This window comes from Lynx canadensis, chromosome E2, assembly GCF_007474595.2.
Source record: "Lynx canadensis isolate LIC74 chromosome E2, mLynCan4.pri.v2, whole genome shotgun sequence".
Classification (NCBI taxonomy): domain Eukaryota; kingdom Metazoa; phylum Chordata; class Mammalia; order Carnivora; family Felidae; genus Lynx; species Lynx canadensis.
The window spans coordinates 58,647,970-58,674,274 of NC_044317.1; the positions used below are offsets into that span (position 1 = coordinate 58,647,970).

Below are 26,305 nucleotides of genomic sequence, written 5' to 3' on the forward strand. Positions count from 1 at the left end.
AAATTCAAGCCCCACACCGGGTTCACTGTTGTCAGCACAGAGCCCGCTTGGAATCCTCTGTTCCCTTCTCTCTCTGCTCCTCTCCCCCTTTCTTTCTCTCTCTCTCTAAAATAAGTAAACATAAAAAAAGAAAACATTAAAAAAAAGAGTTGCATGATTTTCCCAGTGAGCCAGCAATGCACCCTGTAGATGATTTGTAAATTCTGACTTTTGAAAACTTCACATCAATGTATCAGACTGTAAGCTTTCTGAAGGTAGAGACCGTGGCTGTATCATTTCCCACTGCATCTCCAGCACCCACACTAGTGTCTGGGATGTTACAGGTATTCAAAAAACATTTATTAATGAGTCATTACATAAGTATGTGAATGAATAAGTCGCTGGTGATTCTGGCTATCTGAAGTCTAAATCTAATTGTAATCACCCAAGAATAGATCATCCTTGCACCTTCCTATTGGGTCTCCAGATTAAAATAATCATGACAATAATAACTAGTATTTATTGAGAGCTCACCGAGTGTGAGAGCAGGGACAGATCCAGGTTTTGTGGGGTGTGAGACTCACAAACTGAGGATACAAAAATTTAAATATGAAATAAGGTATGCATGTGAATATTTCTTTAGCATGAGAAAATAAGTTCCAACGAATTACAAACTTAAAAGGTGACAATGACCACAGACAACCCCCCAATTTAAAAGTGGGTATGGGGCACTTGTCTCTTCTCTCTGCCCCTCACCTGCTTGTGATCTCTCTAAATAAATAAATAAATAAATAAACAACAACAAAAAAGGAGAGATCAGATTATCTTTCTGTTCTGTTGATAGAAAATATTACAAAACTGTTGTTGTCATATAAAGAGCCAGTCAAAGAATATAGGGGGAAAGGATTATAGAGCTGAGTCAGACAGTAAATTCATAAAAATATTGTATCCATTTTTTAAAATGTTTATTTATTTCGAGAGGGGGGATAGGCAGAGAGAAAGGGAGAGAGAGAATCCCAAGCAGGCTCCGTGTTGTCAGCGCAGAGCCCAAGGTGGGGCTCTATCCCACCAATCAGGAGATCATGACCTGAGCCCAAGTCAAGAGTCAGGAGCTTAACTGAGCCACCCAGGCACTCCTCTGATCTCTCCTTTGATGTGGTTGATCAAAATTTTATTATTGGTAACTTAAGAAACCTTCATTGCAGACTCATCACTATTTTAGCTGTGTTGACAAATTTGGGAAAATCATAAGCAAGTTTCTTTCAAGTCTCAGCTTCATTAGCTTTGCGGTAAATCCACTTGGCGGATTTTTACCCACTTTTAAAGGAAAGAGAAAAAGAAATCAGCTCTGCCATGTGTGAAGGAGAATCCTGGTAGATGAGGCTGGGAACCCGACAGGACCCTGACCGTGAGGGCCCTGCACTGCCCCTTTTAGGAGTCCTCCTGTCACTTTCTACCTCAGCTATTTCAAGGGAGAAAACCCACAGAGATTCCGGAAACTCAGGGGCAAGGGCTTGAGATCCACTTGAGTCCTGGCTGACCACGTCTGAGCGACTTCCTTCCCCATTCTTGGCCGCATTTTCCCTGGTCTGTGTCACGAGGTGGGCATTTTCCCGATTTCCCTGCGTGTCTCCAGCGCCGTCAGAACAAAAATGAAACAAGAGGCGGGAAGTTCATCTGGAGACAGGGATCTTTCTTGGGATACCCAGTTCCTCAGGGCTGGGCAAGCGGAAAGCGGATCCTTCCTCTGTGCTTCGTGTTTCCAGCCGGAGCATTTTCGCAAAGGGCCTGAACGGCGCGCAGGCTTCCCAGGTTGTCTCCCTGGAAGTCACGGTCCCTCCTTCCCCGGGCCCTTCTTGCAGGCGCTCTCCCAGTGGCCGCCGCTTCCCGCCGGCCGGACCAGAGAGGCTGCCCCAGCTCGTCTTCCACGGGCGCTAGAAGCCGACGGCCGGGATTGAGTTATTTAGAGAAAGTGGGTACGGGGAGCGTTGCGGGGAGGGCGAACCACAGAGAGAGTGGCGACGGGTAGAGAGCAGCCAGGGTGGGAGGGAAACGTGTGTGCAGAAGGGCTGGGGAACACCATAGAGAGGCGGGCGGAGGCTGGAAGGGCCACGGTGGTGGAGGGAAGGCGATCGGCCTCCGAAGGCCGGAACCAAAGCTATAACCACGGACACCCTTGGCTTAAGGGATTGGGGGGGGGGGGAGCGGAGGGGGGAAGGTCACTACCAGTGTGCGCTTGAGCAGTGAACTCCCTCTCTCAGCCTCAGTTTCCTGTCCTGTAAAGCGGGAATGGTCATGCGTTACCTCGCAGGGTAATCAAGTAGAACCAGGTATGAAAGCGCCAAGTAATGCCTTTGCACGGACATGGTGGGCCACGCAGGGGCTAATGCCGTTATTGTTCTCGCGTGACGAGTTCCTCTCTGCAGCTCTGAAGTTCTTGAGGACATTGACATCAGCCTGGGTGGCTCAGTCCGACTCTTGGTTTTGGCTCAGGTCATGACCTCGTGGTTCATGAGATTGGCTCTGCCCTGACAGCGCGGAGCCTGGCTGGGATTCATCCGTATTCTCTCTCTCTCTCTCAATTAATAAGTGAACTTAAGAAAAGAGTCTCTAAAATCAGCCAATGGAATCGGAAAAATGAGAATTTAGGGCTCCTCGTGTAATCGCTCTTGAAATCTCTCTATGTCTACCACCCCTTCTCTAGCTCGGACCTCATGCTTTCTCATGTTTGGATTTCAGCATCGGCCCCTCTCTGGCCTCTCAGTTTCCACTAGCCCACCAACACAGTCTGGCAGAGCTTTCTGAAACTCAGATCTGATCTCATTCAGCTCAAGCCCCTTGCATGGCTCTCCTGAGTCAAGACAAAAATCCCAGCTCCTTGGCTTCACGTTTAAAGCCCTTCTATGAAGTGTAGTGCCCACCAAGCCTTCTAGCCCCACCTGTTACTACTTTGTGCCCTGGTCAAACACAGCATTTCATACCCCTCCCCCCCCCCCCATTGAAATCTCACACTTTCATTCCTCAAGGTGTTAGGTCTCCATGTGTGACTGCCACTCGGGGTAATCCTTCTGATGGAGCCCGGTGGGTTTTTTTCCCTCACAACTTACTTCCTCCGGAAAGCATCCTCTGACTCCTGCCTACCTCCGGCTCCCAGGCCAAGTGATAGCACCACCTTCATTCCAGCTTCTTTCTTGCTGACCTCAGGACACTAGTTTCAGAGAAATCCTAAAGCCCTCACAATGCTAGTGCCTCACTCAAAACCCTCCTGTGATGGTTGCAGCACATCGTCTAAGTTCCTCAAGCTAGTAACTGTTCATGTCTCCAGCCAGCATTGTACCTGGCTTACTACATTATGCTTAGTCACTCTGGAAGATGGGTAGTTCTCTAGGCTTATTCAGCCCTGGCTGAATAATAAATATCCCTTGGAAAGGATATACTTACATAGGATTGAACTACTTCTCAGATGTTGATGGACATTTGTTTATATTGCCCACATTTTGGCTATTATGAAGAATGTTGCTCTGAACATTTATGCCTAAGTTTTTGTGTGAACGTGTTTTCAGTTTTTTTTGTTTGTTTTTAAGGATTTTTTTATACTCTCCCTCAAAATCAATAAATGTTTAAAAAAAGATTTCATTTTTAAGTAATCTCTCCACACTCAGAGTCGGGCTCGAATGCAACAACCCCGAGATCAAGAGTTGTATGCTCTACCGACAGAGCCAGCCAGGTGCCCCCCTGTGTTTTCAGTTTTGTTGAGGATTTATCTGCAAATGGAATTGCTGGGTCATATGGTAACTTTCATCTTTAACTTTTGGAGGAAACACACCACTTCTTATTCCCATGAGCAGCATCTGAGGGTTCCAGTTTCCCCACATCCTCATCAAGCTCTAGTGTCTTTGGGTTTACCAAACACTTTTCCTTCAAGTCCTGCAGCACCTCCCACTTGGACTTGAACTACGCAAGTCCAAGTGCTCTGGAAGCACCCACTGTCATCTGTCCTGCTTCTTTTTCATTCTTGCCCTTTGGAGCACATCTGCTTCCCAGATTCTTGGTAAGTGCATTCAGTTGGGGAGCACTTAGATGGGGTAGTATCTGGCCATATTCAGAGACCATCAGAGACTCAGGACCTAGCGTGTAAGTGCCTGCTTTACTGTTTCCATAGACTGAATGTTTGTGTCTCCCTGTCCGCATTTAACATATTGAAACCTAATCCCCAATGCGATGGTGTTAGGAGAGGGGGCCTTTGGAAATTGACTGGGTCATGAGGGTGGAGGCTTCATGAATGGGTTTAGTGATCTTATAAAAGAGACTCCAGAGTGCTTCCCCACCCCTTCCATGTGTGAAGGTGCTGTCTGTGAATCTGGAGGGAGCCCCTCCGCGGACACTGAATCTGGTGGCATCTTGGTCACAGTTCTTGACCTCCAGGACTGTGAGTACATTTCTCCCACCAGGTGTCTGGTATTCTGTGATGGCAGCCTGATGGACTAGGAATGTTGTGTCACACGAACAAATTGTTCAGCTTTTCCAGACCTTGATTTCTTCAACCCTCTGGGCCTCCTTCCTGGCCATCGAGAGAGATCCCTCAACTTAAAATGGGCCAAATATTTCAAAAGACATTTCAGAGAAGAAGCTATGAAAGTGACCAGTAAACACAGGCAGAAGTGCTCAGCATCATTTGGCATCAGGAAAGTATGAAATGTGACACTCTTCCCACCCCTTAGGCTGAGGTTAAAAGGACTTTCGGTATCAAGTGTTGGGGAGGGTGTGAGGCAGCTGGAACCCACGTACGCTGCCGACAGGAATGTAAGTTGCTGCGGCCACTTAGAAGACTATTAATACCTACTGATGCTAAGCGTACATTTACTCCAGGTCCCAACACTTCTGATCCCAGATACACACCAGAAGAAACAAGTCCTTATATCCACCAAACGACACGTGCAGGAGTGGGTGTATTCTTAGGAGCTTTATTCATGATAGGCCAAAACAAATGTCCATTGACAGTTAAAGAGAAAAAAGAAGAGGGTCACCTGGGTGGCTCAGTCGGTTGGGCATCCTTCCGACTTCAGCTCAGGTCATGATCTCATGGTTTGTGAGTTCGAGCCCCGCATCGGGCTCCATGCTGACAGCTCACAGCCCGGAGCCTGCTTTGGATTCTGTGTCTCCCTGTCTCTCTGCCCCTCCCCCATTCACACTCTGTCTCCTCTCAAAAAAAAAAAAAAAAATATATATATATATATATATTAAAAAAGAAAAAAAAAAGGAAATTGTGGGATAGCCATATAGCAGAACTTACACAACATTGGTGGGGGGGGGGGACTATTGAAAACAACAACAGTGTGGCTGAGATATTGATGAGTGAAAGAATCAGTCACAAAAAGGTACAATACAATTATATTTACGTGAGGTTTAAGTTCTAGAGAGAGGAGCACTTGGGTGGCTGAGTTGGTTAAGCAGCTGACTTCAGCTCAGGTCATGATCTCGCGGTCTGTGAGTTTGAGCCCCGCGTAGGGCTCTGTGCTGACAGCCTAGGGCCTGGAGCCTGCTTTGGATTCTGTGTCTCCCTCTGTCTCTACTCCTCCCCTGCTTGTGCTCTATCTCTCTCTGTCTCTCAAAAATAAATAAGTGTTAAAAAAAAATTAAGTTATAGAGAAAACATGTGCAAGCAGGGGAGAGGCAGGAGAGGGAGAGAGAATCTTAAGCAGGTCCCACGATCATTATGGAGCCTGACTCAGGGCTTGATCTCACGACCCTGGGATCATGACCTGAGCCAAAATGAAGAGTCAGATGTTCAACCGACCAAACTACCCACATACCCCTGTTTATATGAGGTTTAAAAACAGGCCAACGCAGTCTTTGGGAATTGAAATCAGAAAAAGTGGAGGCGTCTGGGTGGCTCATTTGGTTGGGTGACCAACTTTGACTCAGGTCATGATCTCATGGCTTGTGATTTTGAGCCTTGCATTGGGCTCTGTGGGGACAGCTCAGAGACAGAGTCTGCTTTGGATTCTGTGTGTCCCTGTCTTTCTGCCCTCCCCTTCTCTCTCTCTCTCTCTCTCAAAAATACACATTTACAAAAGAAAAGAAACAAAAAGTGGTTACCCTCCCTGGGGATTAATGGCTGATAGGAAGCATTTTGGGGAGCTCTCTCTGGGTTGCTGGTTATACTGCTACGAATACATGTAAAAATCCACTGATCTGTAACCTTAAGGCTTGTGTACTTTGTGTAATTTATGTCTTATATGTATTAAAACAACAACAACAAAGAATGGTGGCCTCTACATGACAAAGGGGGAAACGGAGTCACCATATGGCCAATGCTGTCACACAGTGCTTCTCAGATTCACCCAGAGAGACTTGGAGTCTGATTGTTTGGAGACTCAATTGGGATCCTATCATTGCTAAACTGCTTGATTAAAATCTGAAGTTTGCCACAAAATCGTGATGGAATGCTTAATCCTTCAAAACACTTAGCATTGAGTCTAGGTCCCGCCTTCTGGTTTTTCCTTGCCAACACCCACACCTGGCATGTATTTGGCCAGGATCCACCTCTCTGCGTCACACTCAGGGAACTCTTTCCCGGAGGAAGCTCCCATTTACAGTCTGAACTTTCTAGTTTCACCCCTTGTACCTCTCAGGGGCCATGAAACAATTTCCCTATAATGAACATAATGGGATGAGAAATTGTATGGACTCCCAACTTTGAGTTGCCATCCCAGCTCTGGCGTCCACTTGCTGTGTGACCAACATTTCACTTAGCCTCTCTGGGCTTCAGTATTCTCTGCAAAACGGTAGGGCTGAGTTTGAGACACTAAAGGACCTTTGAAATTCCAGTCTCCCCTACATAAGATCCATTAGTGATGCTTTCAGTGACCTGATTGTCATCTGTAACTGCTTCCACGTGCTTAGGTCGCTTGGGGGGGGGGGGCGGTGACAGGTTCAATGTTTTGGTCTTTGTCGCCCCCACGAGGCCCACGAGAGCGCCTTGCTGCAGCAGGTGCCCGATAAAAATAAGATTTGTCGCCTCTAAAGGGAACGAAGGGACGGGCTACTTCGATCTGGTTTGCTCACTTTTATCCCCAGAAGCTGGCATGAAAGAGACACTTGACAAGTATTTGGTGAGCGATTGATCGAACAAAAGGCGTTTGGAACCTTTCCTTGCAGGGCGTGTGTTTCCGCCGGGACGGTTTTCATGTGAACACCGCTCCCCTCCTTTCCGGTCTGAGTCGATGGCTCCTTGCTCCTAAAAGACTCAGTTGGGCCGCCTCCCGTGAACCTGGGAGCACCCCTCTCCCTTCCCCGGAGCAGGGGCCCCGAAGCATAAGGACACCGGTAGGAATCGGTTGATAGATGCAGGAGGCCCGTGTGAGTCCTGGCAGCGCGGAGAAGTGGTACAGTTAGCCTAGCGTTTGGCGCACAGAGGGCCACGGAAACCCCCCCAGCCCCTTGTCAAGATGGGGGATTTAAGGACTAGAGGATGGAGGATGACATGGGTAAGCCAAGATTGGGGGGATGCAGAGAAGGGCTTTGGTCACCACAACCCTTAGCCTAATTCTCCGTGCCTTCACTTAATGCAGTTTTTCCTCCTTTAGCTTCTCCTCTGGATTCAGTGATGCCCATGGCTTTGTTTTCATCGCGGAGGCTTATGTCCTCAACCAGTACCCGTCCCCTGAGTTTGCCCCTCCTCCTCCTCCTCCTCCTCCTCCTCCTCCACACCCTTCTCCCCTCTCTCTAGGTTTTCAGGGTCGTTTCCTGCTCTGAGTCAAGGCCAGTACCTGTTCAGTGACCAGAAGGACATACCATACACCTACATATACACAGTGGGAGTGGAGAAGCCTGATGACAGCCTGGAAGTAAGGGAGCTGACTCCCACCTGGTTTTCAGCTATCCTAAGTGCCTGCAGGTTTTCAAGAATGCTGTCTCCAGGCTCATGGCCTCTCCCTCTTGGGTGTCTGGAACTTCATCTGTGAGGCTCGTGGCAAGGCCTTCAAGTAATCAGGCTTCCTAGAAGTGTTCCTTCTGCCGCTGGTGGTTCAGGATTACTAGGGAGCAGGCTCAGCACATCCTGGTGCATTAGGGGAAGCTGAGTCTCTACTATCGACAGGGACAGAAAACTGATGCCTTTATCTTCAAAAATTTTTTTTTAATTTTTTTTTCAATGTTTATTTATTTTCGGGACAGAGAGAGACAGAGCATGAACGGGGGAGGGGCAGAGAGAGAGGGAGACACAGAATCGGAAACAGGCTCCAGGCTCCGAGCCATCAGCCCAGAGCCCGACGCGGGGCTCGAACTCACGGACTGCGAGATCGTGACCTGGCTGAAGTCGGACGCTTAACCGACTGCGCCACCCAGGCGCCCCTTCAAATTTTTAATTAAATCCTAGTCAGTGAACATACAGTGCAATCTTGGTTTCAGGAGTAGAATTTAGTGATTCATCACTTACATACAACACCCAGTGCTCATCCCAACAAGTGCCCTCCTTAATGCCCATCACCCATCTAACCCATTCCCCACCCCACCCCCCATCAACCCTCAGTTTGTTCCCTATTGTTAAGAGTCTCTTGTGGTTTGTTTCCCTTTCTCTTCTCCCCACCCCTCTCATATGCTCATCTGTATTGTTTCTTAAATTCCACATATGAGTGAAGTCATATGGTATTTGTCTTTCTCTGAGTTATTTCACTTGGCATAATACACTCTAGCTCCAGTCATGTTATTGCAAATGGCAAGATTTCAATGTGGTTTTTTTTTATGTTTATTTATTTTGAGAGAGAGAAAGAGCACGAGCCAGACAGGGACAGAGAGAGGGAGAGAGAATCCCAAGCGAGCTCTGGGCTGATAGTACAGAGCCCAAGTGGGGCTTGATCTCATGAACCATGAGATCATGACTTGAGCTGAAATCAAGAGCCGGATGCTTAGCCAGTTGAGCCATCGAGGTGCCCCTCACTTTTTTTTTTTGATGGCTGAGTAATATTCTGTTGTGTGTATATATGTGTGTATGTATATATATGCATATATATACATACATACATAATTACACATACATATATACACACCAAATCTTTTCTCGTCCTCCATCAGTGGGTATACGGACTCTCCCCATAGCTTGGGTATTGTTGATAATGCTGCTATAAATATTGGGGTGCATGTGCCCCTTCACATCTGTATTTTTGTGTTCTTTGGGTAATTACCTAGTAGTGCAGTTGCCAGGTCATAGGGTAGCTCTATTTTTAATTTTTTGAGGGACATCCATACTGTTTTCCAGAGTAGCTGCACCAATTTGCATTCCCACCAATAGTGTTAGAGGGTTCCCTCTCTCCGCATCCTTGCCAACACCTGTTGTTTCCTGAGTTGTTAATTTTAGTCATTCTGACAGGTGTGAGGTGGTATCTCAGTGTGGTTTTGATTTGTATTTCCTTGATGATGCGTGATGTAGAGCATCTTTCATGTGTCAGTTAGCCATCTGGATGTCTTCTTTGGAAAAGTGCCTATTCATGTCTTCTGCCCATTTCTTCACTGGATTATCTGTTTTTTGGGTGTTGAGTTTGATACATTCTTTATAGATTTTGGATACTAACCTTTTACCAAATATGTCATTTGCAAATATCTTTCTCCCATTCCATAGGCTGCCTTTTAGTTTTGATGATTGTTTCTTTTCAACGTTTATTTATTTTTGGGACAGAGAGAGACAGAGCATGAACGGGGGAGGGGCAGAGAGAGAAGGAGACACAGAATCGGAAACAGGCTCCAGGCTCTGGGCCATCAGCCCAGAGCCTGACGCGGGGCTCGAACTCACAGACCGCGAGATCGTGACCTGGCTGAAGTCGGACGCTTAACCGACTGCGCCACCCAGGCGCCCCGATGATTGTTTCTTAAAACTGATGTCTTCAGTGAGCAGTGTGCCGGGAATCTTTCCCCAGCTCTTCCACATCCAGCTTGAGAGATGTCAGTTGCAGAGCTTGGCTCTGGCATCTCTAATAGAAAAGGCAGCATCCTTTTCTGGGTTGTACTATCCCAAACTGAATGATCTCCAACCTTGAGGTGTGCTGGCCGTCTATAGGTAGTGAAAGCAGGAGAAATAATGAAAAAGATGCTTTCACCTTGTAAGGTGATGAATGATCTTCTTTTTCCCATAGGCCTCACCCAAGAGGGAGGGACCCTGGGTTTTCACTCTGTACCGGGTGCGATTTATGACAGGGGAGTTCACTCTCTGGCTTCAATAATCCCTCTATAAATTACCAATGAATTCTCTACTCCCTGTCCTCAACCAGATGGTAATGTTTTGCCAAGTCTGTTAGGACATCTATTTTATTGTCTTGGTCTTTGTTTCTTCCTCTCAGTTTTGAAACTGGGAAAGTCCTGGGACCCATCCCAAACCAGAGCAAGTGGGTCACCTATTCTGTCCTCACTTGTGCCCCCACACCCAAGGAGTCCTTTACTTATTGACTTCCATGAGGTACTCCCCACGTCTTGTGGCTGTAGGAAGCAGCTCAGGATGCAAAGGGAGATGGGCCAAGTCCCCCCAGGGTTCTGGTGTGCTTGCAAACCTGTAAGAACGCACTCCACGCCACCAGCACGTGTCTCACACTCGGAATTCTGGCCCTAAGTGTGTGGCCCCTGTGTAAAGACCTTCAAGCGCTCCAGCAACCTCTGCCAGCACTGACTCACCCAGCTGGGGTGGGACTGCAGGCCCCCTCTGCCCACCCCTGACCTTCCCAGGAGGTGGCCCAGCAGATCCGGGAGTATTCCTCAGGGAAGGGCTTCCCTGCTGGTTGTGCGGGTGGAGGCCCAGAGTTCAGGTGTGCTCTAGATCTGGGGGTCGTTTGCCTCCAGCGCTCCAGACCTATGGAGGAGCTGGCATTGCCCTAACTGGCCCTGAGTAGCGTGTGACCCAGGGCCAGTGACGACCTCTCTCCGGCCTTGGTTTTACCAGCTGCACAGGGGGAATACTATTTTCTTGCTGTGTGAGGTGTTAAGTGTCAAGGCCTGGGTTTCCTCAGCCGCCGCGGGGCATGAATAATTCCGGCCCTCGGTCTCCGCTGTGCGGCAACAGAGACACTAACACCCCTTTTCTCAGGCCGTTTCCCACTGCGCCGCCGGAACCGTTGTTTGGGGAGGTCATTTCCGGTCGGGGCGGATTTCCGGGGCGCCATCCGGCCACATGGCGGCGGGAGCGGGCCCGGCGCTGCCGGCGCGTCCTCCCCCCTCGCGGCGGGCAGTTTTGGGGCGGCCCCCGGAGCTCGTCCCGCCGTGCGGGGCGCCTGGCGGTGCCGAGGAACCTGTGGGGCACCGGGTGGCGCGCGGCCGGGCTCGGGGCGCCGGGCCCGGGGCCGCGGGCCGCACAGGCTCAGAGGCGGTGAGTTGCGAAGGGAGAACTCTCCGAACTCCGTCTGTCCTGCCCCAGGTTCGGCGCCCGGAGGTCGGCCTGCCCCGGCTCTCCTCGGGGTGGCCCCCGCCGCTCAGCGGGTTCTCTCCTCTTCCTGCGCCCCCGGCGGCCTCGGACCCTCTCGGACCGCCGGGGTGCGCCCTACGCGAGCGCAGGGAGGAGCCCCCCAAGCCACAGCCCAGGCCCCGCCAGCGTGATCCGGCTCTTCCAGAGCTGCGCGCACCCGAGGAGCCACGGCGCGTCAAAGCCTTCGTCGCGCACCCGCTCGGGCGGCGTCGCGCTCGCTCGCCCGGCTCTGCCGGCTCTGTCCGCGAGTGTGAAGGATGCCCGGCAGCCGGCCCCGTACGTCCGGGACGACTAGGCCGGAAGGAACTTCCGGGACGGTGGAGAGGCCACGGAGGCTCCATAGCACCTCTTGTTTTTGGTACAGATGGTAGAGGCTTGCTGTGTGACCTGAGCCTCAGTTTCCAAATTCCTGAAATACGGAATGGCTTGTGGCCCCCAGCCAGCTCTGGTCAGGGGTGACAGGCGGGAGCCTCTTGTTAGATCCCGGACTCCGCCACAACCCCCCTTTGTCGCCTGGGATTGATCACTGTCCCGCTCAGGAACTCAGTTTCCCAGTCTGTAAATGGGATGGAAGTCTCATAGGCGAGCTACAAGCGTGAGGTACCGTTCAAAGGCAGCACGTACTGCTCCATTACTTATTTGTGGCAACTCATGGGGCCTGCTGAGACAGACTCAAATCAGTGTGAATTTTGAGTCTTCTTAAGTGGCTGGGGTCGGGCTGGAACCCAAATGGTGTAGGAACATTTCCTTTGTGGGTATGAGTTCTTGGCCAGAGAGCTTTCTTACGCACACCTCCCTCTGCTTGGGAGGTTGGAAGCATCCTGGAACTCATCGTTGCAGCCCCCACTGTTGACTACACCAGGGTAGGATGGCTGGGCCAAGGCTCGGAGCAGTGGGTCGGGGCAGGAGATGTGGCATTGTTAGGATCCTGCCCAATGGAGCGGTGAGGGTTTGGGCGACATAACGGTCTTGGGGCGTGGGACAGAGTGGCCCCAAGGGCAGTGGGCCTTGGAAATTGAGAAGCCTTGTGAGGGAGGGTGTGGGGACCTGGGAGGGGGTGCAGAGAGGAGGGCAGGAAGCCTGGTGAGTGAATTGCTAAGACCCAAATTGGCCCAGAGGCACAGGCTCGGCAGTCACTTTATTCCTAAAGGGGAGAAGGGCTTGTCGCGAGGGAATGCAAGATAATGTGGAATGGATGGTAGACGTTGAGAAGAGATTGGTCCAGGAACAGTTCCTGCAGGAGGCAGGGCTCAGACTGCAGGCTGGGGAGGGAAGTGGGGATACTGGACACCGGGTGTGAGTGCCGGCTCTGTCACTTGGGCTGGAGACCTGATGCAAGCCTCTTGCCCTTCCTGAGGCTCAGTGGAGGGCCTGCCTGACCAGATTACTAAGAGGATTTAGCAAGGCCCCATATGTGCTGTGTGAATGGAAGTTTGGGGACGCGAGGAATCGGTTGCAGATGAAGTGGGAGAGATTGCTGAGCGCCAGGGATTTACTTGCTAACAGAAGGGGGGGGTGAAAATGCCAGACAGTCAGCACGAGCAGAGACACAACGTTCCAAAATGTGAAGCGTGGACCAAGAATGGTTCGGTGCAGCCGACTGGACAGGGTGGCTGGGGCACATGGGGAGAGGCCTGGAATGCCGGGTGGAACCAGGGAAGGTCCTGAGCAGACGAGGTATAAGAAGTCTCCTGGAGCTGACAAGCAGGGCGTATAGGAGGTCAGGACACACAGGATTCTGGAAGACCGAGGAGGAGGCTGCCAGCAGAGGGAAGGGGAAGAGTTCTAGGTCAAGAAAACACATGAGCCTTTGCACCTGGAGCCACAAAAGTTCGGGGTCTGGTCGGAGGGCTGCGAGGTGCTGTGTGCGGTTGGAGCTCTGGAGGGTGAGGTGAGGTGGCTGGGCCACTTCGTGAAGGGCCTCAAATGGCAGCGTGAGGGATGTGGTCACACAAGTTTGACCTCAAACACAGCAAAGCTTCCATGAAGAAATATCTGAGCAGAGACCAGAAAGGGTCCATCCTCGTGAGGGGCTGAAAATAACACTCCAGAGAGAGAGAACAGCAAACGAAGGTCCTGGACATGGGAGAGGCTGGGGGCTGCACTGTGCTTGATGGGTTTCTGGGTTTTCTGAGTGCAGTGAGGGGGGCTTTAAGTCAGGGAATGACATGATTCTGTAGGTTTAAAGAATATATATTGTTGCACTATTGCCATAAAAAGAGGGTGCTGGAGGAGGCAGAGGGTGGGTGGGGGGCTTTCACTGTAAGCAGGGGGCAAACTGGTTTGCAGTGCTGTAGTAGTGGTGGTGGTGGGGAGGTGTGAACTCCTTGCAGACAATGGTCATGAGCTCTGACTGGTGGAGTCAGGCAGAAGCAGGAACTGTCCTGAGGACAGTATGAACCCAGGCCAATCACATGATCTTGCCCAGCTTCAGTTACCCCCCATCTATGAAAGGCATCTTCACAACCCCTACCTCGTAGGTCTGCTCCGAGGATGCAGTACACTTAGCAAAGGCCAGCGCCGCAGTCCTGGCTCAGTAAATGTTGGTCATTGTCATTTCCAGGGATGGGCGTGGGGTGGGGTGGTGCGGTTCTCATGGACGCAGGTACTATATGGGTCTAAAACTCAGAAAGGCGATCTGGGCAGGAGACTCGTTGGGTGGTTGTCTGTGTAGACCAGAATCAGTGTTGCCCTGGGGGACATCTGGCATGTCGGCCCTCACAAGAGGGGGGTGGGAATGAGGGAGGGGGCCACTGGCTTCTGGAGGGCAGAGGCCAGGCATGTTGGTCTGCAATGCAGAAGACAGCCCCTGACACCAAAGGATGATCCAGCCCCCAAATATCAGTAGTGTTGAGAAACCCTGGTGTAGACAGACAGTGTCGTTGCCCTTTGAACCAGGCATGCCCTCAGTTCAGGGTGTCCACTGTCCCTACTGCCTGGCTCCTTGTGAAGTCACAAGGGGAAGAATCTCCAGGACAGCGCTGTCCCGTAGAAACAGAATGTGAGCCACGTTAAAAATCGTGAAAAGAAACAGGTGAGATCAGTTTTCATAACATACCTTACTTAAACCAGTAGGTCCAAAGTATTCTCATGTCCAAATGTAATCAATATAAAAGTCATTTGTGCAAGAGTTGATAATCTTTTCTTTTGGAACTAGGTCTTCAGAATTTGTTGGGTGCCTTGCATTTATTTACAGCACACCTCAATTCAGCCCGGACACTTGTCAAGCCTCCAAAAGCTATGTGTCGCAGGTGGCTGCTGTTTTGGACAGCACAGTTCTAGAGGGTCTTTAATTTTAGCCTAATATCACAAATGTTGGGGCATTTGGGGGTTTCTGGGAGGCTTTCTGAAGAATACTTTCTCAGTTCCAGCTTATTGCCACACCTAGACATTTTTTTTTTCCAAGTGTGCCTGGAATTATGAATTTGTGTGTACATTTTCTGGCTTCTTAAATGTTGCCCCCAGTAAAACACTGAAAAGTAGCATGTGGTCCAAACCGAATACTACTGTGAGTCCTTTCTGGCCCTCTGGTCTCCAGTTTCCAACTGGTTGAGGGTGGCTCAGGGGCTGCCCCATACTAGGCAGCCACTAGCCACGTGTGGTTATTTAGATTTAAATTGAGAGAAATACCATTTAAAATTCAGGTCTTCAGCCACAATGGCCACACCAAGGGCACAGTAGCTCCACTGGGCTAGTGTCTGTCCCATTGGGCAGCGCGAAGGTCAGGAATTTCTTTTTTGATAGCTCTGCCCGCTTCCCACCTCCCTCAGGTCCTGGGGCTGGGCACAGCAATAACACCCCTTTCTCCACTGTGCCCTACCCCGCCCTGCTGCTGCTGTCCCCTGTCTCCCGCACCGCTTCCCTGCTCTTTGACAATTCCCTGCATAACCGTAGGACGAGCTGTGGGTGCCCCACATGCGGCTATCGTGCCACCACATGAAGCTCCAGATGCGGCCTGTGCTGCCCGGCCCCTCTCCGTGGCGACGCGCACATGCACCGGGGCCCTGCCGCCCGGCCTCGGTTTCCCCCTTGGCACCACGCTTTGTTCAGGCGCCATCAATCCTCAACTTCCCTTCAACTTGACGCGAAGAGCCACCTTTCTCCAACTCCACATTCAGCAACTTCTGGCCTTCTGGCTCTCGGTTTCCCCATCTGCCCAGTGGGGAATGCCCCAGCTCCTCATCTCTCACCGGTGACATCTGGTCTTCTGTGGGCCTCGGTTTCCCCCATTTGCTGGGTGGGAGAGTAGTGGCTTGTGGCACATTCTGATGGCTGACCTCTGGACCTCGGTCTCCCCGTTTACCCGATGGACAGAAACCCCCTCCTCCCACTCCCTGCATCACCGGGCCGGGGGCGCAGGCGGGACGGCCCAGTGGCAACAGGACAGACCTGGGCGCGCCCCTTCCTTCAGGGACATCGGGCAAAGACAGACCGCCTAGACGGTTTATGAGTTGATCTCTGTCGCAGCAGCCGGACAGTTCCTGTCGGGTGCGGAGGGGAGCCGGGGCAGGGGCGGGGCTGTCTCCGTGGAGCCCGCGCCCTCCGCCCGCAGCCGCGGGGCTCACGGCAAGCGGGCCGTGGGAGCCGCCGGCTCACGGCCAGCGGAACCTTCGTTGCGGTGTGCGCGTTTCCGGAGGGTGCCCTTTTCCAGCGACGCCGCCGCCCCTCGCGCCCCCGCGCCCGCGCCCCCCGCGCCCGCGTCCCCGGCGCCGCCGGCCCGGAGCTCCCGGAAGTCTCGGTCCCGCCGCCGCCGGCACTCGCGAGGGGAAGCCCGGGCCGCCCGGGACCTCGGCCCGCTCCTCCGGTCCCGAGAGGCCGCCGCATCGGGTACGGGGGCCGGGACGGAGGGAGGAGCCTGGCTCCGGGACGGCGCGAGGCTGGGGGAGGGGCAGGCGCGCCGGGGGTGGGGTGGAGTGGGGGTGGGGCGCGGCCGGGAAGGAGCCCGGGGCGGGGGGACCGGAGGGAGAGAGGGGCCCCGAGGGTGCGGCGACGAGGGGGACGGAGGGCCTGGGCGCTGGGGCCGCAGAGGAGCGAGCTGCAGGGATGGAGTAACAGAGGTGCCAGATGCTCACGGAGAGGAGGGGGAAGGGGGCTCGGGGGCCCAGGTCAGAGCAGCGGGGAGTAGGAGGAGGCCCTGAAGGGTAAAGACAGAACAAACAAGGATGGGGCGTGGGGGTGGGGGGTTAGATGGTAGCAGGGTTCAGGGTGTGGGGCGCACAGGAGGCAGGCGGTCGAGGCGTCCTAGGGATGTGTACACGAACTGCAGACAATGGGTTAGGCAGGGGTGAGGGCATTGAGACTTAGGGGTGGGGGGGATTACGCGCAGGGTTAAGTGCAGGACCATAGAGAAGCCCAGAGTGGAAAGCGGGGAACTGTGTTAGTGGCGTTCTGGACCCGCACCAAGAAAGGGAGCGAAGCGAGGCCACGGGCGTGTCCAGAGGTGGGCAGGCCTTCCAGGGACCCTGGTGCCCCCACCTGGGCCTGGGAAGAGGAGAGAGGACCCGTTAGAAATAAAAGAGGCCACGGAGGTGTGAAGACAGGAGGCCGACTTGGAGACCGGCAGGCTGTGGGGGAGTTGCGGGGAAGGCAAGGGGCGGGATGGAGGCCTCTGGTGCGGCTCGGGGGCTGAGAGGAAGCAGCAGGAGGAGAGAGGCAGGGATGTGCCCGGCCCAGTTGGAGGTGTCCTGGAAGCGGCTTGATGGAACACGCGGTCTGGCCTAGAGTCGGTTTCTGTTTTGCAGGAGAGGTAGGTCAGTGGTGCAGAGGGCATGACAAGCAGTAATAATGGGGACACTTCCTCCAGGAAGCGGCGATTTTAATTTCTCTCCCCTCCACTGCTCCCAGCTGACACCCCAGATGCTGCTGCTGCCGCCTCGGCCGCCCCACCCTCGGTCCTCCTCCCCAGAGGCCATGGACCCACCGCCCCCCAAGGCTCCCCCTTTCCCCAAGACGGAAGGCCCTTCCTCCACTCCATCCTCGGCGGCAGGGCCCCGACCCCCGCGGCTCGGCCGCCACCTGCTCATCGACGCCAACGGGGTCCCCTACACTTACACGGTGCAGCTGGAGGAGGAGCCCCGGGGCCCGCCCCAGCGCGAGGCGGCGCCGGGAGAACCCGGCCCGCGCAAGGGCTACAGCTGCCCGGAGTGCGCTCGTGTCTTTGCCAGCCCTCTGCGGCTGCAGAGCCACCGCGTGTCGCACTCGGACCTCAAGCCCTTCACGTGTGGCGCCTGCGGCAAGGCCTTCAAGCGCTCCAGCCACCTGTCGCGGCACCGCGCCACGCACCGCGCGCGCGCAGGCCCGCCGCACACCTGCCCGCTGTGCCCGCGCCGCTTCCAGGACGCCGCGGAGCTGGCGCAGCACGTGCGCCTGCACTGAGGCCCCGACCCGGGCCCCCGGGCCTCGCGAGCCACACAGCGTCGCTCCCACACACGCTCCCTGCCTCTCTGAGGTTACTGCCTTACCCCGGGCCTCAGTTTCTCCATCTGTCCAAGGGGAGAAACACCGTTCCTTCCTTACCTTCCTGTCTAGCTGTGTGATGTAGACCAAGTCGTTGCCCCTCCCTGGGCCTGGGAGCCAGCCTCTGAGCTGGGTTCGGCCCAGCTGTGCTGTGTGAGCCTCTGCAAGTGACGCGACCTCTCTGAGGCTTGGGCTTCCGCTCCTCCGAGGCGGTGAACGGTTGTCTGCGCGGAAGATTTGACAAAAGAGCACGGCGCGGTCTGGCTCGTTTCTGTATATCCCCCTTCCCACCCACAACCCTCACCCCTTACTCAATAAACATTCCACACTCCACTTTAGGGCTTTTGTTTGCGTGTATGTGTGTGGAGGGGCGGCGGGTGGGCGGCAGGGTGGGAGGGGGCGGCCCGGACCGTTAGCACCCGGGAACCTTCCTCTCGGCGTGTGTTTCTGGCCGGATCCGTTTCCCGAAGGCCCAGGCGCCCCGCCCCCACCTTCCTCCCCTGGACCCTCTTCTCTGGGCCCCGGTCCTCTCTCCTGTTACCGGTGCTCCCAGCTCCCGGGGGGCACCCAGAGGCGCCCGCCCCGCCATCACTTGCGACCACGGGGGTAGCCCGGGGCCGTTCCGGAGTCGCCCGGACCCGAGAGGCTGCTGCACCGGGTACGGGGGCCGGGAGGCGGGAGGGAGCAGGGAGCTGGCCGCGGAGAGGGGCGGGGCCAGGAGCGGGGACCTGTGCGCCGAACGGGGCGGGGCCGCCGCGGGGGCTCGGGAGGGCATGGCCGCGAGCTCGCCGAGAAAGGCTCGGAGGCCGGGCCGCGGGTCGGGGGTGGAGCCCTAGAGAGCGCTGGGATCTAGAGAGAACCGGGGGGGGGGGGGGGGGAGGCAGTGGATGGGCGTGGACTGGAGAGAATCTGCCGGTAGCCGAGCTAGGAAGGGGGGCTCAGGGGTGTCCAGGGAGGTTGTTGGACGGTGGGTCAGGACCTGGGGGCCTTAGAGCTTAGGCGAATACAAAATGGGTAGAAAACACTCCTGGGCGGAGTGATAGGATGGGCTAACACCCAGACCTGGGTCAGGAGCGTAGAGGAGGAGAGACCTGCAGGTCTACGGGGTGGGGGGTGGGGGGTAGTAGAGAAGCCCTGCTGGTGGCCGGAGTAGAGGGGCACCTAGTGACCGGAGGAGGGTACGACTAGGGAAGTCAGAGCGAGGACCTGCTTGTGCCTGTGTTTACAGTGGGTGATGGAACAGGACAGAAGAGGCTTTCCTACGACGGAGACGGTAGAAGGTTCACAGAAGGTCGTAGAGTCCAGGGCAGAAGGACTGGAGAAGTGACGGAGGTTGGGGGGTGCAGAAGTTCTGGGCAGGGCACACAGAAGGTGAAGGAACGGAGCTGGTGCCCCTGGGCTTCCCTCGTCTGTGTTATCTCATCCTCTCTCCCGTCCCCCAGGCCTCAGCCACCCCTCCGGATGCTGGTGTTGCCGTCGCCCCCCTGCCCGCAGCCCCTGGCGCTTCCCTCCGCAGAGGCCATGGAGGCCCCTCCTTCTCGGACAGGCAGGTCCCCAGAGCCCGGACCTTCCTCCTCCACAGGACCTCCCCAGCCTTCCTCCCCTCCGAGGCCCAACCACTACCTGCTTATTGACACCCAGGGCATCCCGTACACCGTGCTGGTGGACCAGGAGTCTGAGAGAGAGCCCGGGGCAGATGGGGCTTCAGCTCAGAAAAAGTGCTACAGCTGCCCCGTGTGCTCCCGGGTCTTCGAGTACATGTCATACCTGCAGCGACACAGCATCACCCACTCGGAGGTGAAGCCCTTCGAGTGTGACACCTGTGGGAAGGCATTCAAGCGGGCCAGCCACCTGGCTCGGCACCACTCCATTCACCGGGCTGGTGGCGGGCGACCCCATGGCTGCCCGCTCTGCCCTCGACGCTTCCGTGAGGCCGGTGAGCTGGCCCAGCACAGCCGGGTCCACTCGGGGGAGCGCCCGTTTCAGTGCCCACACTGCCCGCGCCGATTTATGGAGCAGAACACCCTGCAGAAGCACACTCGGTGGAAGCATCCATGAGCCGGGCTGCCGGGTACCCCAGGTGCCATGGGGTTCTGGGGGGCGCCCGGACTCTTGTGGCCCTCAGACACGTGGCCAGTGCGGAAGGCTGGGTTGCAGCCCTGGACACAGACACAGACACACTTCCTGCAAAGGCCAAGCCCTGCCTGAAGGAGGAGCCCCTGAGTAGCCTTTGGATACTTCGGAGATAAAGGTGGAAAGGAGACCTTACCTTCCTAGGGTGGAGCCTCAGGCTGAGCCTGACCAGGTGCCCAGGAGACAGTGCTATGTGTGAAAATCCTCCAGCCTGAAAATCGTGGTTGGGAGCCATCAAGCATCTGCACCAGCTTCCTGACGCCCCCTTGTTGATGCTGGGGGAAGGGGCCCCAGACCTGCCTCGCACCCCCCAGCCAGGACTTGAGACTGGACACCCAATAAACACCTTTCCCATTTTGAGCACTTGAGATTTGTTTTTGGGCACAGCGGTTTGGCCTGCCTGCTGCCCAGCAGGGAGACTCAGCAAGTGCCTGGCCCACCTCTTCTTGGGCAGAAGAACAAATCGGCCATGTCTACTCTCCGGAGAGGGAAAGAGCTTCCCACTGCCTGACCTCAAATAACCCTAACAGCGCCCTGGATCTTGAGCGCCGCCTGTGGCCAGGTGCTGGGCTGAGCATTTCACCTGGGTCATCCCAAGTGCATCCGCACAGTGCTTGGCTTGGCTGGCTGGGGATGGGAAGGTTGGCCTTCTGCACTGGGATCAGTCCTAGCTTGACCCCTCACAAAGGGTGTCATCTAGGTAGAGTGTTGTTAAACCTTTTTTTCCTTAAAGCTAGGATCTCCTGTAAGAAACACATTTTATATGGCAACCCAGTAAACATACACAAAATATATGTGCAACAAAAGTTCAGCAGTACTTAAATCTCTGCCACATGCAATTAACTTTTTTCCTTTTTGCTAATTCCATTCTACTATATTGAATTCCCTGCCCATGAACCTGTAGTTTGCAAAATACCTATCTAGGGCAGGTAACTCCCCCTGGACGTTTTGACCCAGGCTACGGTTTATCTATGATGTGAAGCAGGTAGGAGAGGAGTGTGGCCACAGCTTTCTAAATGGTGCAGACCTTTAAATTCTCCTTCTGCAAGGTTACAGCCCTGCTCTCATAGAGCTGGCCAAAATTCCAGTAGCAAAAAAAAAAAAAAAAAAAAAAAAAAAAAAAAAGAAAGAAAGAAAAAGGAAATGAAAAGTCCAGTAGCAACTGGTGACTGGGAGGAGAGGCTGGGAGCCGAATAAACATCTGCCTTCTTAATGAATTTTCTTTGCGCGTCTGTTTTGTGCCAGGCACTGTGCTGGGCCTCATTTCTTCTTCCGACCTCTTTTTGGGTGGAAGAACAAATTAGCCATCTCCACTCCCCAGAGAGGGAAAGAGCCTCCCACTGTCTGACCTCAAATAACACTAACAGCGCCCCGCTGTTGGGCCTAGACTATGGCCAGGCGCTGGGCTGAGCGTTTTGCCAGCACCATAGCAGTACATCCTCACAACGAACCTAAAAGGGATCATAATCTCCCCACTTTGCAGGTGAGTAAACTGAGTGGGGTTTGGGGGAGGAGCGGCCAAGATTGGGTGGGAATGTTCCAAAACCAGCTCGTAATCACTACCACAGGGCTAGTGGTGGTGGTGTTCCAGATCCCCGCCCCCCTCCTCCCGGCCTGGGAACCGTGTGGTCGGGCTGTAATGGTGGTGCACACACGGTGGGAGAAGTGGCGGGTTGCGGGGATCCATATGGCCAGTTCCCAGGGTTTCGTTTAAAAGGATTCTCCCGGCAATTCAACTTTCCTGGTTGTCTCCTTCCCTTTCCCGGGCCCCACTCCGTGCGTCGCCATCCACTCCGGGGACCCCCGGAGCCTGCTGCTCTCCAGGAATTGGGAGTTTCTTGACGTTCCCTGCCCAGGCTTCGCGGAGGGCGGGGTAGCGCGACAAGGGGCCGTCGCGCAAGTGCAGCCCGGGCCTTTGCCGCAAACGGCGGGCCTCACCTGGGGCCGGAGACTCCCGCAGAAGCGCAACGACCCGCGGACCGAGCGAGCGCCGGCGTCCCTGCCCGCCCCTCCGACTCGCCACCCCGCCCCTACACTCGGGGCCTCTGCCGCCCCGCCCGCGGCGGGTGGGCGCTTCCCTCCACTCCCCGCGACACTTTGCAGACGCTCCCCGGCGCCGGGCATGGGCGCCGCCGCCGTCGGTCCCCTGGCCGGATTCCGCGCGCGGGTGGGTGAGCGCGGGGCCTGGCCCCTCCGACCCCGGGCACCTGCGGGCGGGGGGATGGTGGCCACATCAGCACCCGCGGCCTAGCGCATCTCCCGCTGGGACCCCCTGGCAACATCGCTCCCCCTCCCACCCGGGGGACAAAGGGCGGGGGCGGGGGCGCATCCCCACGCGTGACCTTCCCCCGCACTGCGCACGCGCCCCGCCCCCTCCACCACGGGGGAGGGGCCCTGTTCGCCCACACGAGTGCGGGGGAGGGGCGTGGGAAGGCGCTCGCGTGGGCCGGACCCCCACCCTATGCCTGGAAGTTGGGGCACGGTCTCCTCCCCCCCGCACCTCTCGCCTCTTTTGGCCCCGAGGTGACCCGTGATGAGGGTCCGACCCATTCGGGCCAGGATGTGTCCGCTCTGTCGACCCCGCGGGGAACCCACTCCTCCTTCCCTCAGTAGCCCGGGGTCTGGGTCCCCAGCCCCCTCATTCCCTGGGAGCCCTGGAGTTTGAAACCCCGGGTGTCCCCGCTCCGTCCTGAGGGTATGGGTCCCCTCCTCCCTCAGACCCAGGAGTCCCAGCCTTCAGCACCCCCATTTCCCCAGCCCTAAGGAGTTGGGCCCCACCTCCCGCGGGATGTCCCTCCATCTGTGGCTGCCGTTTCTGTCCAGTGCCCCTGAGGCGCTTAGCTGCCCGGGTCCGCCGGAGGTCGCGCCATGAATGACCGAAACAGCCGGAGGAGGACACGTGAGGAAGCTGGGACCCTGCCCCGACCCTGGTCCCACTGCTGCCCTACCCATCCCTGCCCTTTCCTCCCCAGGGCTGCTGTGGTTGGGGGCTGGTCCGAGGCGCCTGGGGCCTTCCCTGGGGTGACCCCTGGCCTCTCCCCTCCAGTGAAGAAAGACGATGAGGCCTTCGAGATCTCCATCCCCTTCGATGAGACGCCCCACCTAGACCCACAGATCTTTTACAGTCTGAGCCCCTCTCGGGGAAACTTCGAGGGTGAGCTGGGGGGCAGGCTCGGAGGGACCCCAGGCAGCTGGGGTGCAGGGCCCTTGAGGCCTGGGGTGTGACCAAGCCTCCCCGCTGTCCCTAGAGCCTCCGGAAGCCGCGTCCCCGACTGTGGCCCTGATGAATGGGGTCAGGGCCCAGCTGCATATGGCCCTGGAAAGGAACTCCTGGCTACAGAAACGCATCGAGGACCTGGAGGAAGAGAGGGATTTCTTGCGTTGTCAGCTGGACAAGTTTATCTCATCTGCCCGCATGGATGCAGGTGAGGCGCCTGATGATCTAGTCCCTTGGCCCATACCCAGGCCCTGACACCCAGCTCCGGCCCTTCCTGGGGATATGGGACCCTCCTCACCTACACCCTTCCTTCTGGTGGCCCAGTGGGGACCTGGCATCGTTATCTCCTTCTTACTTCATGGTGGTCTCCAGGACCCCAAGCCCAGCTTCCTTCATGCTTGATTCCTGCTTCTGCTGATGGGCAAGACCCTGTGGCCATCCCTTGCCCCAGATAGTCAGGGCTTTCCTTTCCCAAAATTTAGCTCCTATTTTTGGAGAGTACAACTTCTGTTCCTTTCCTCATGATGTTCAGCTCCTGACTGGCTTCCTCGCAGGACCCCGTATTCCCCTGTGATTCACACCTGACACTTTGGGCAAGGGGTCTGGTCCCCCCCCCCCAACACCTGTGTTATTGAGGATCTCTCTGGTTTGGAACTCCCTGTGGCCTGGGTTGCTGATGGGAACCTATCCAGGATGTTTGGCCCAAGGGCCTCTGAATTTTCTTGGTGAGAACCCCAATACCGGATGTCCCCCCAGCCCACCTTGTGGTGGTGGCCCCTGCATCAGAGCCTCAGATGCTCACACTGTCCAGGTGAAGGTGGGTGCCTGACTTTCCCAGCGCACTAGACCCAGAGCATGGGATTTCTCTCAGGGTCTGAAACCTCTTCCCCAACCAGGGTCTTGCTTCTTGGATTTCTAGAGTCTACTCTTCTGGAGGTCCCACAGAGACTCTCCTGAGGTCCTGTCTTGGTCCTCTCAGCTCCTCCTCCAGACTTCTTGCTGTCAAGTTGGAGTCAGAGTTGTATGAACCCATGCCCCACTCAAGATCTCTGCCCCCAAATCCAACCGCCTGCACTGTACTCAGCCATCTTGGTGGAGACCGCAACATCTATATGCACTGTCTCTTTGGGGATTCCAGCCCTGGTTGAGGCCCCCCCTCTCCTGTGGACCTGTGTGTGGTGTGACATCTGTCTCCACCTTGCAGATGGACTTCCTGCCTCCTCTCCCCTGTTCTGGAAGTTCATGTGTATGTGTCCCTCTCTCTCTACCTCTCTCCAGAGGACCACTGCCGGGTGAAGCCTGGGCCCAGGCGGGCTGAAGGGGATGGCCGGGGTGGGGCTGGGGGTGAGGCCTCAGACCCTGAGTCTGCGGCCTCCTCGCTCAGCGGAGCATCTGAAGAAGGCAGTGCCGTGGAGAGGAAGAGGCAGAAGCAGAAGGGAAGTGCTGGCCGGAGGCGCTTCGGGAAGCCCAAGGCCCGGGAGAGGCAGCGGGGTGAGCAAGGAGCAGGGATGGGGGGAGGGGCCTGCTGTGATGCCCCAGGAGGCCCTCCCTTCTCCCCTAGCCTGGTTGTCCCAGCCTGCCCGTGGGGTCCTGCTCTGCGGTCCCTCCTCACCGGCTTTGCCTCCTGGGGTCACCCTGCCCTGAGCCTCAGGCTCCTCATCAGTAACATGGGGAGGGGAGAAGGCTCCTCCTTTTCCCCTGGTGCCACTGTCTCACCATGGCTCCCAGCTGCTCCTCATCCCGATTCCCATTTTGTTCTGCAGTTCTTCCTGTATTGGGCTCCCCATCTGCCCTTGCCCCATCTGCCTCCTGTGTCCGCCTCTGTCCCTCTCATGTCTGTCTCTGTGCCCCGGCCCGGCCCTGCAGTAAAGGATGCAGACGGTGTCCTTTGCCGATACAAGAAGATCCTGGGCACCTTCCAGAAGCTGAAGAGCATGTCTCGGGCCTTCGAGCACCACCGAGTAGATCGCAACACGGTGGCGCTGACCACACCCATCGCAGAGCTTCTCATCGTAGCCCCCGAGAAGCTGGCTGAGGTGGGCGAGTTCGACCCCTCCAAGGAGCGCCTGCTCGAGTACTCGCGCCGCTGCTTCCTGGCCCTGGACGACGAAACCCTTAAGAAGGTGCAGGCCCTCAAGAAGAGCAAGCTGCTGCTTCCCATCACCTACCGCTTCAAGCGGTGATTCTGCCCCACCTGGCCCGGGACACGCCCTTCGGCCCCCACGTCCCTCCCTCCTCTGCCCCTCGTGGCAGTGGCAAGCGTGTGCATGAGTGGTGTGCGCCTCCAGAGGGCCTGGCGGGTGGGCGGCGTGTTTCTGCGTTCGCCCCCCCTCGTCCTGCAGATCCCCACTCCTGCCCCGGGTCCCTTGTGTATAGATCTGACTCCCTCCTTGCCTCTCGCGTTCCTAGCATCCTCCCCTTCCTCTGCATCCCCTGGGGAGGAGTTCCAGTTAGCCAGTCTCCCAAGAGCTACTGCCCAGGGGGTCGGTGTCTGCGCTTTCCTGAACGTGGGCACTCCTCCCCCGTGAGCTGCACCGTCCTGCCCTCACCGGGCCCTTCCTTGTGGAGGAGGGGGCGGGAGGACTGCGAGACTCTTTGCGGGGCCGGGCCCTGTACATACCCCGTGTCAACCCTCAGCCCCGAGGAGAGGCTGGCCCACTCTGCCAGGAGCTCCCCATCCGCATCCCGGACTGCCCCGAGTCTACGTGAGAAAGAATTATTCAGAGAATTTAAATTAAAGAGAGAAGATAAAATTTGGAATAAAGGAGGCCCGGTCTCTTCTTGGAGGGGGTGGCCGTTGCCTCGGAGACCGTGACGGGGGCTCCGGGGAGCTCCGAGGAGCGGGCGGTCAGGCAGGAACCCGGAGGTTGGGGAGACAGGGTGTAATTAGCACCCCCGGAGGGAGGGCCGGGAGGAGCAAAAGCAGCTGTGCCCCAGGGAACTTGGAGGGGCAGAGCTCGGGAAGGGAGGCGTCAACACCACCCGCGGGCCTATCTCGACTAGAGGCGCTGGGGCAGGAGACGTGGACTCAATGACCGCTGGCAGGAGCGACCGCAGAAGGGGGAAACTGCACA

The 26,305-nt window shown here is 55.9% G+C and overlaps 3 protein-coding genes across 9 annotated transcripts; all 3 read left to right on the forward strand.

Moving 5' to 3' along the window:
* The first annotated feature begins 7,217 nt into the window (after positions 1–7,217).
* Positions 7,218–18,219, forward strand: ZNF580 (zinc finger protein 580). 4 transcript variants are annotated; one of them, XM_030299118.2, is made up of 2 exons: positions 7,218–7,469; positions 17,270–18,219. In XM_030299118.2, exons 1-2 carry the CDS (start codon positions 7,431–7,433, stop codon positions 17,798–17,800), a joined length of 570 nt encoding a protein of 189 aa, XP_030154978.1. In that variant the 5' UTR covers positions 7,218–7,430; the 3' UTR covers positions 17,801–18,219. The 4 variants fall into 4 exon arrangements, with proteins under 4 accessions (XP_030154978.1, XP_030154980.1, XP_030154981.1 ...); XM_030299120.1 differs by lacking the exon at positions 7,218–7,469 and adding an exon at positions 16,122–16,252; XM_030299121.1 differs by lacking the exon at positions 7,218–7,469 and adding an exon at positions 16,381–16,482.
* Positions 18,220–18,225: 6 nt separating this feature from the next.
* Positions 18,226–21,225, forward strand: ZNF581 (zinc finger protein 581). The gene is made up of 2 exons (XM_030299115.2): positions 18,226–18,539; positions 19,324–21,225. The coding sequence occupies exon 2, from the start codon at positions 19,343–19,345 to the stop codon at positions 19,937–19,939; it is 597 nt and encodes a 198-aa protein (XP_030154975.1). The 5' UTR covers positions 18,226–18,539; positions 19,324–19,342; the 3' UTR covers positions 19,940–21,225.
* A 99-nt stretch (positions 21,226–21,324) lies between these two features.
* On the forward strand, positions 21,325–25,991 carry CCDC106 (coiled-coil domain containing 106). 4 transcript variants are annotated; one of them, XM_030299112.1, is made up of 6 exons: positions 21,325–22,181; positions 22,838–22,913; positions 23,061–23,168; positions 23,263–23,439; positions 24,510–24,722; positions 25,098–25,991. In XM_030299112.1, exons 2-6 carry the CDS (start codon positions 22,883–22,885, stop codon positions 25,412–25,414), a joined length of 846 nt encoding a protein of 281 aa, XP_030154972.1. In that variant the 5' UTR covers positions 21,325–22,181; positions 22,838–22,882; the 3' UTR covers positions 25,415–25,991. The 4 variants fall into 4 exon arrangements, with proteins under 4 accessions (XP_030154972.1, XP_030154974.1, XP_030154973.1 ...); XM_030299114.2 differs by having other exon boundaries at positions 23,265–23,439; positions 24,616–24,722; XM_030299113.1 differs by having other exon boundaries at positions 21,325–21,497.
* Positions 25,992–26,305: the final 314 nt, after the last annotated feature.

Excerpts from the sequence above, each read along its gene's own strand:
- ZNF580 (XM_030299117.1), top strand. The coding sequence starts at position 17,124 with ATGGAACACGCGGTCTGGCCTAGAGTCGGTTTCTGTTTTGCAGGAGAG. Across the intron at positions 17,172-17,269 it reads GTTTCTGTTTTGCAGGAGAG|CTGACACCCCAGATGCTGCT; the intron begins GTAGGTCAGTGG and ends CACTGCTCCCAG.
- ZNF581 (XM_030299115.2), top strand. The coding sequence starts at position 19,343 with ATGCTGGTGTTGCCGTCGCCCCCCTGCCCGCAGCCCCTGGCGCTTCCC.
- CCDC106 (XM_030299112.1), top strand. The coding sequence starts at position 22,883 with ATGAATGACCGAAACAGCCGGAGGAGGACAC. Across the intron at positions 23,169-23,262 it reads CTCTCGGGGAAACTTCGAGG|AGCCTCCGGAAGCCGCGTCC; the intron begins GTGAGCTGGGGG and ends CGCTGTCCCTAG. Across the intron at positions 23,440-24,509 it reads ATCTGCCCGCATGGATGCAG|AGGACCACTGCCGGGTGAAG; the intron begins GTGAGGCGCCTG and ends ACCTCTCTCCAG.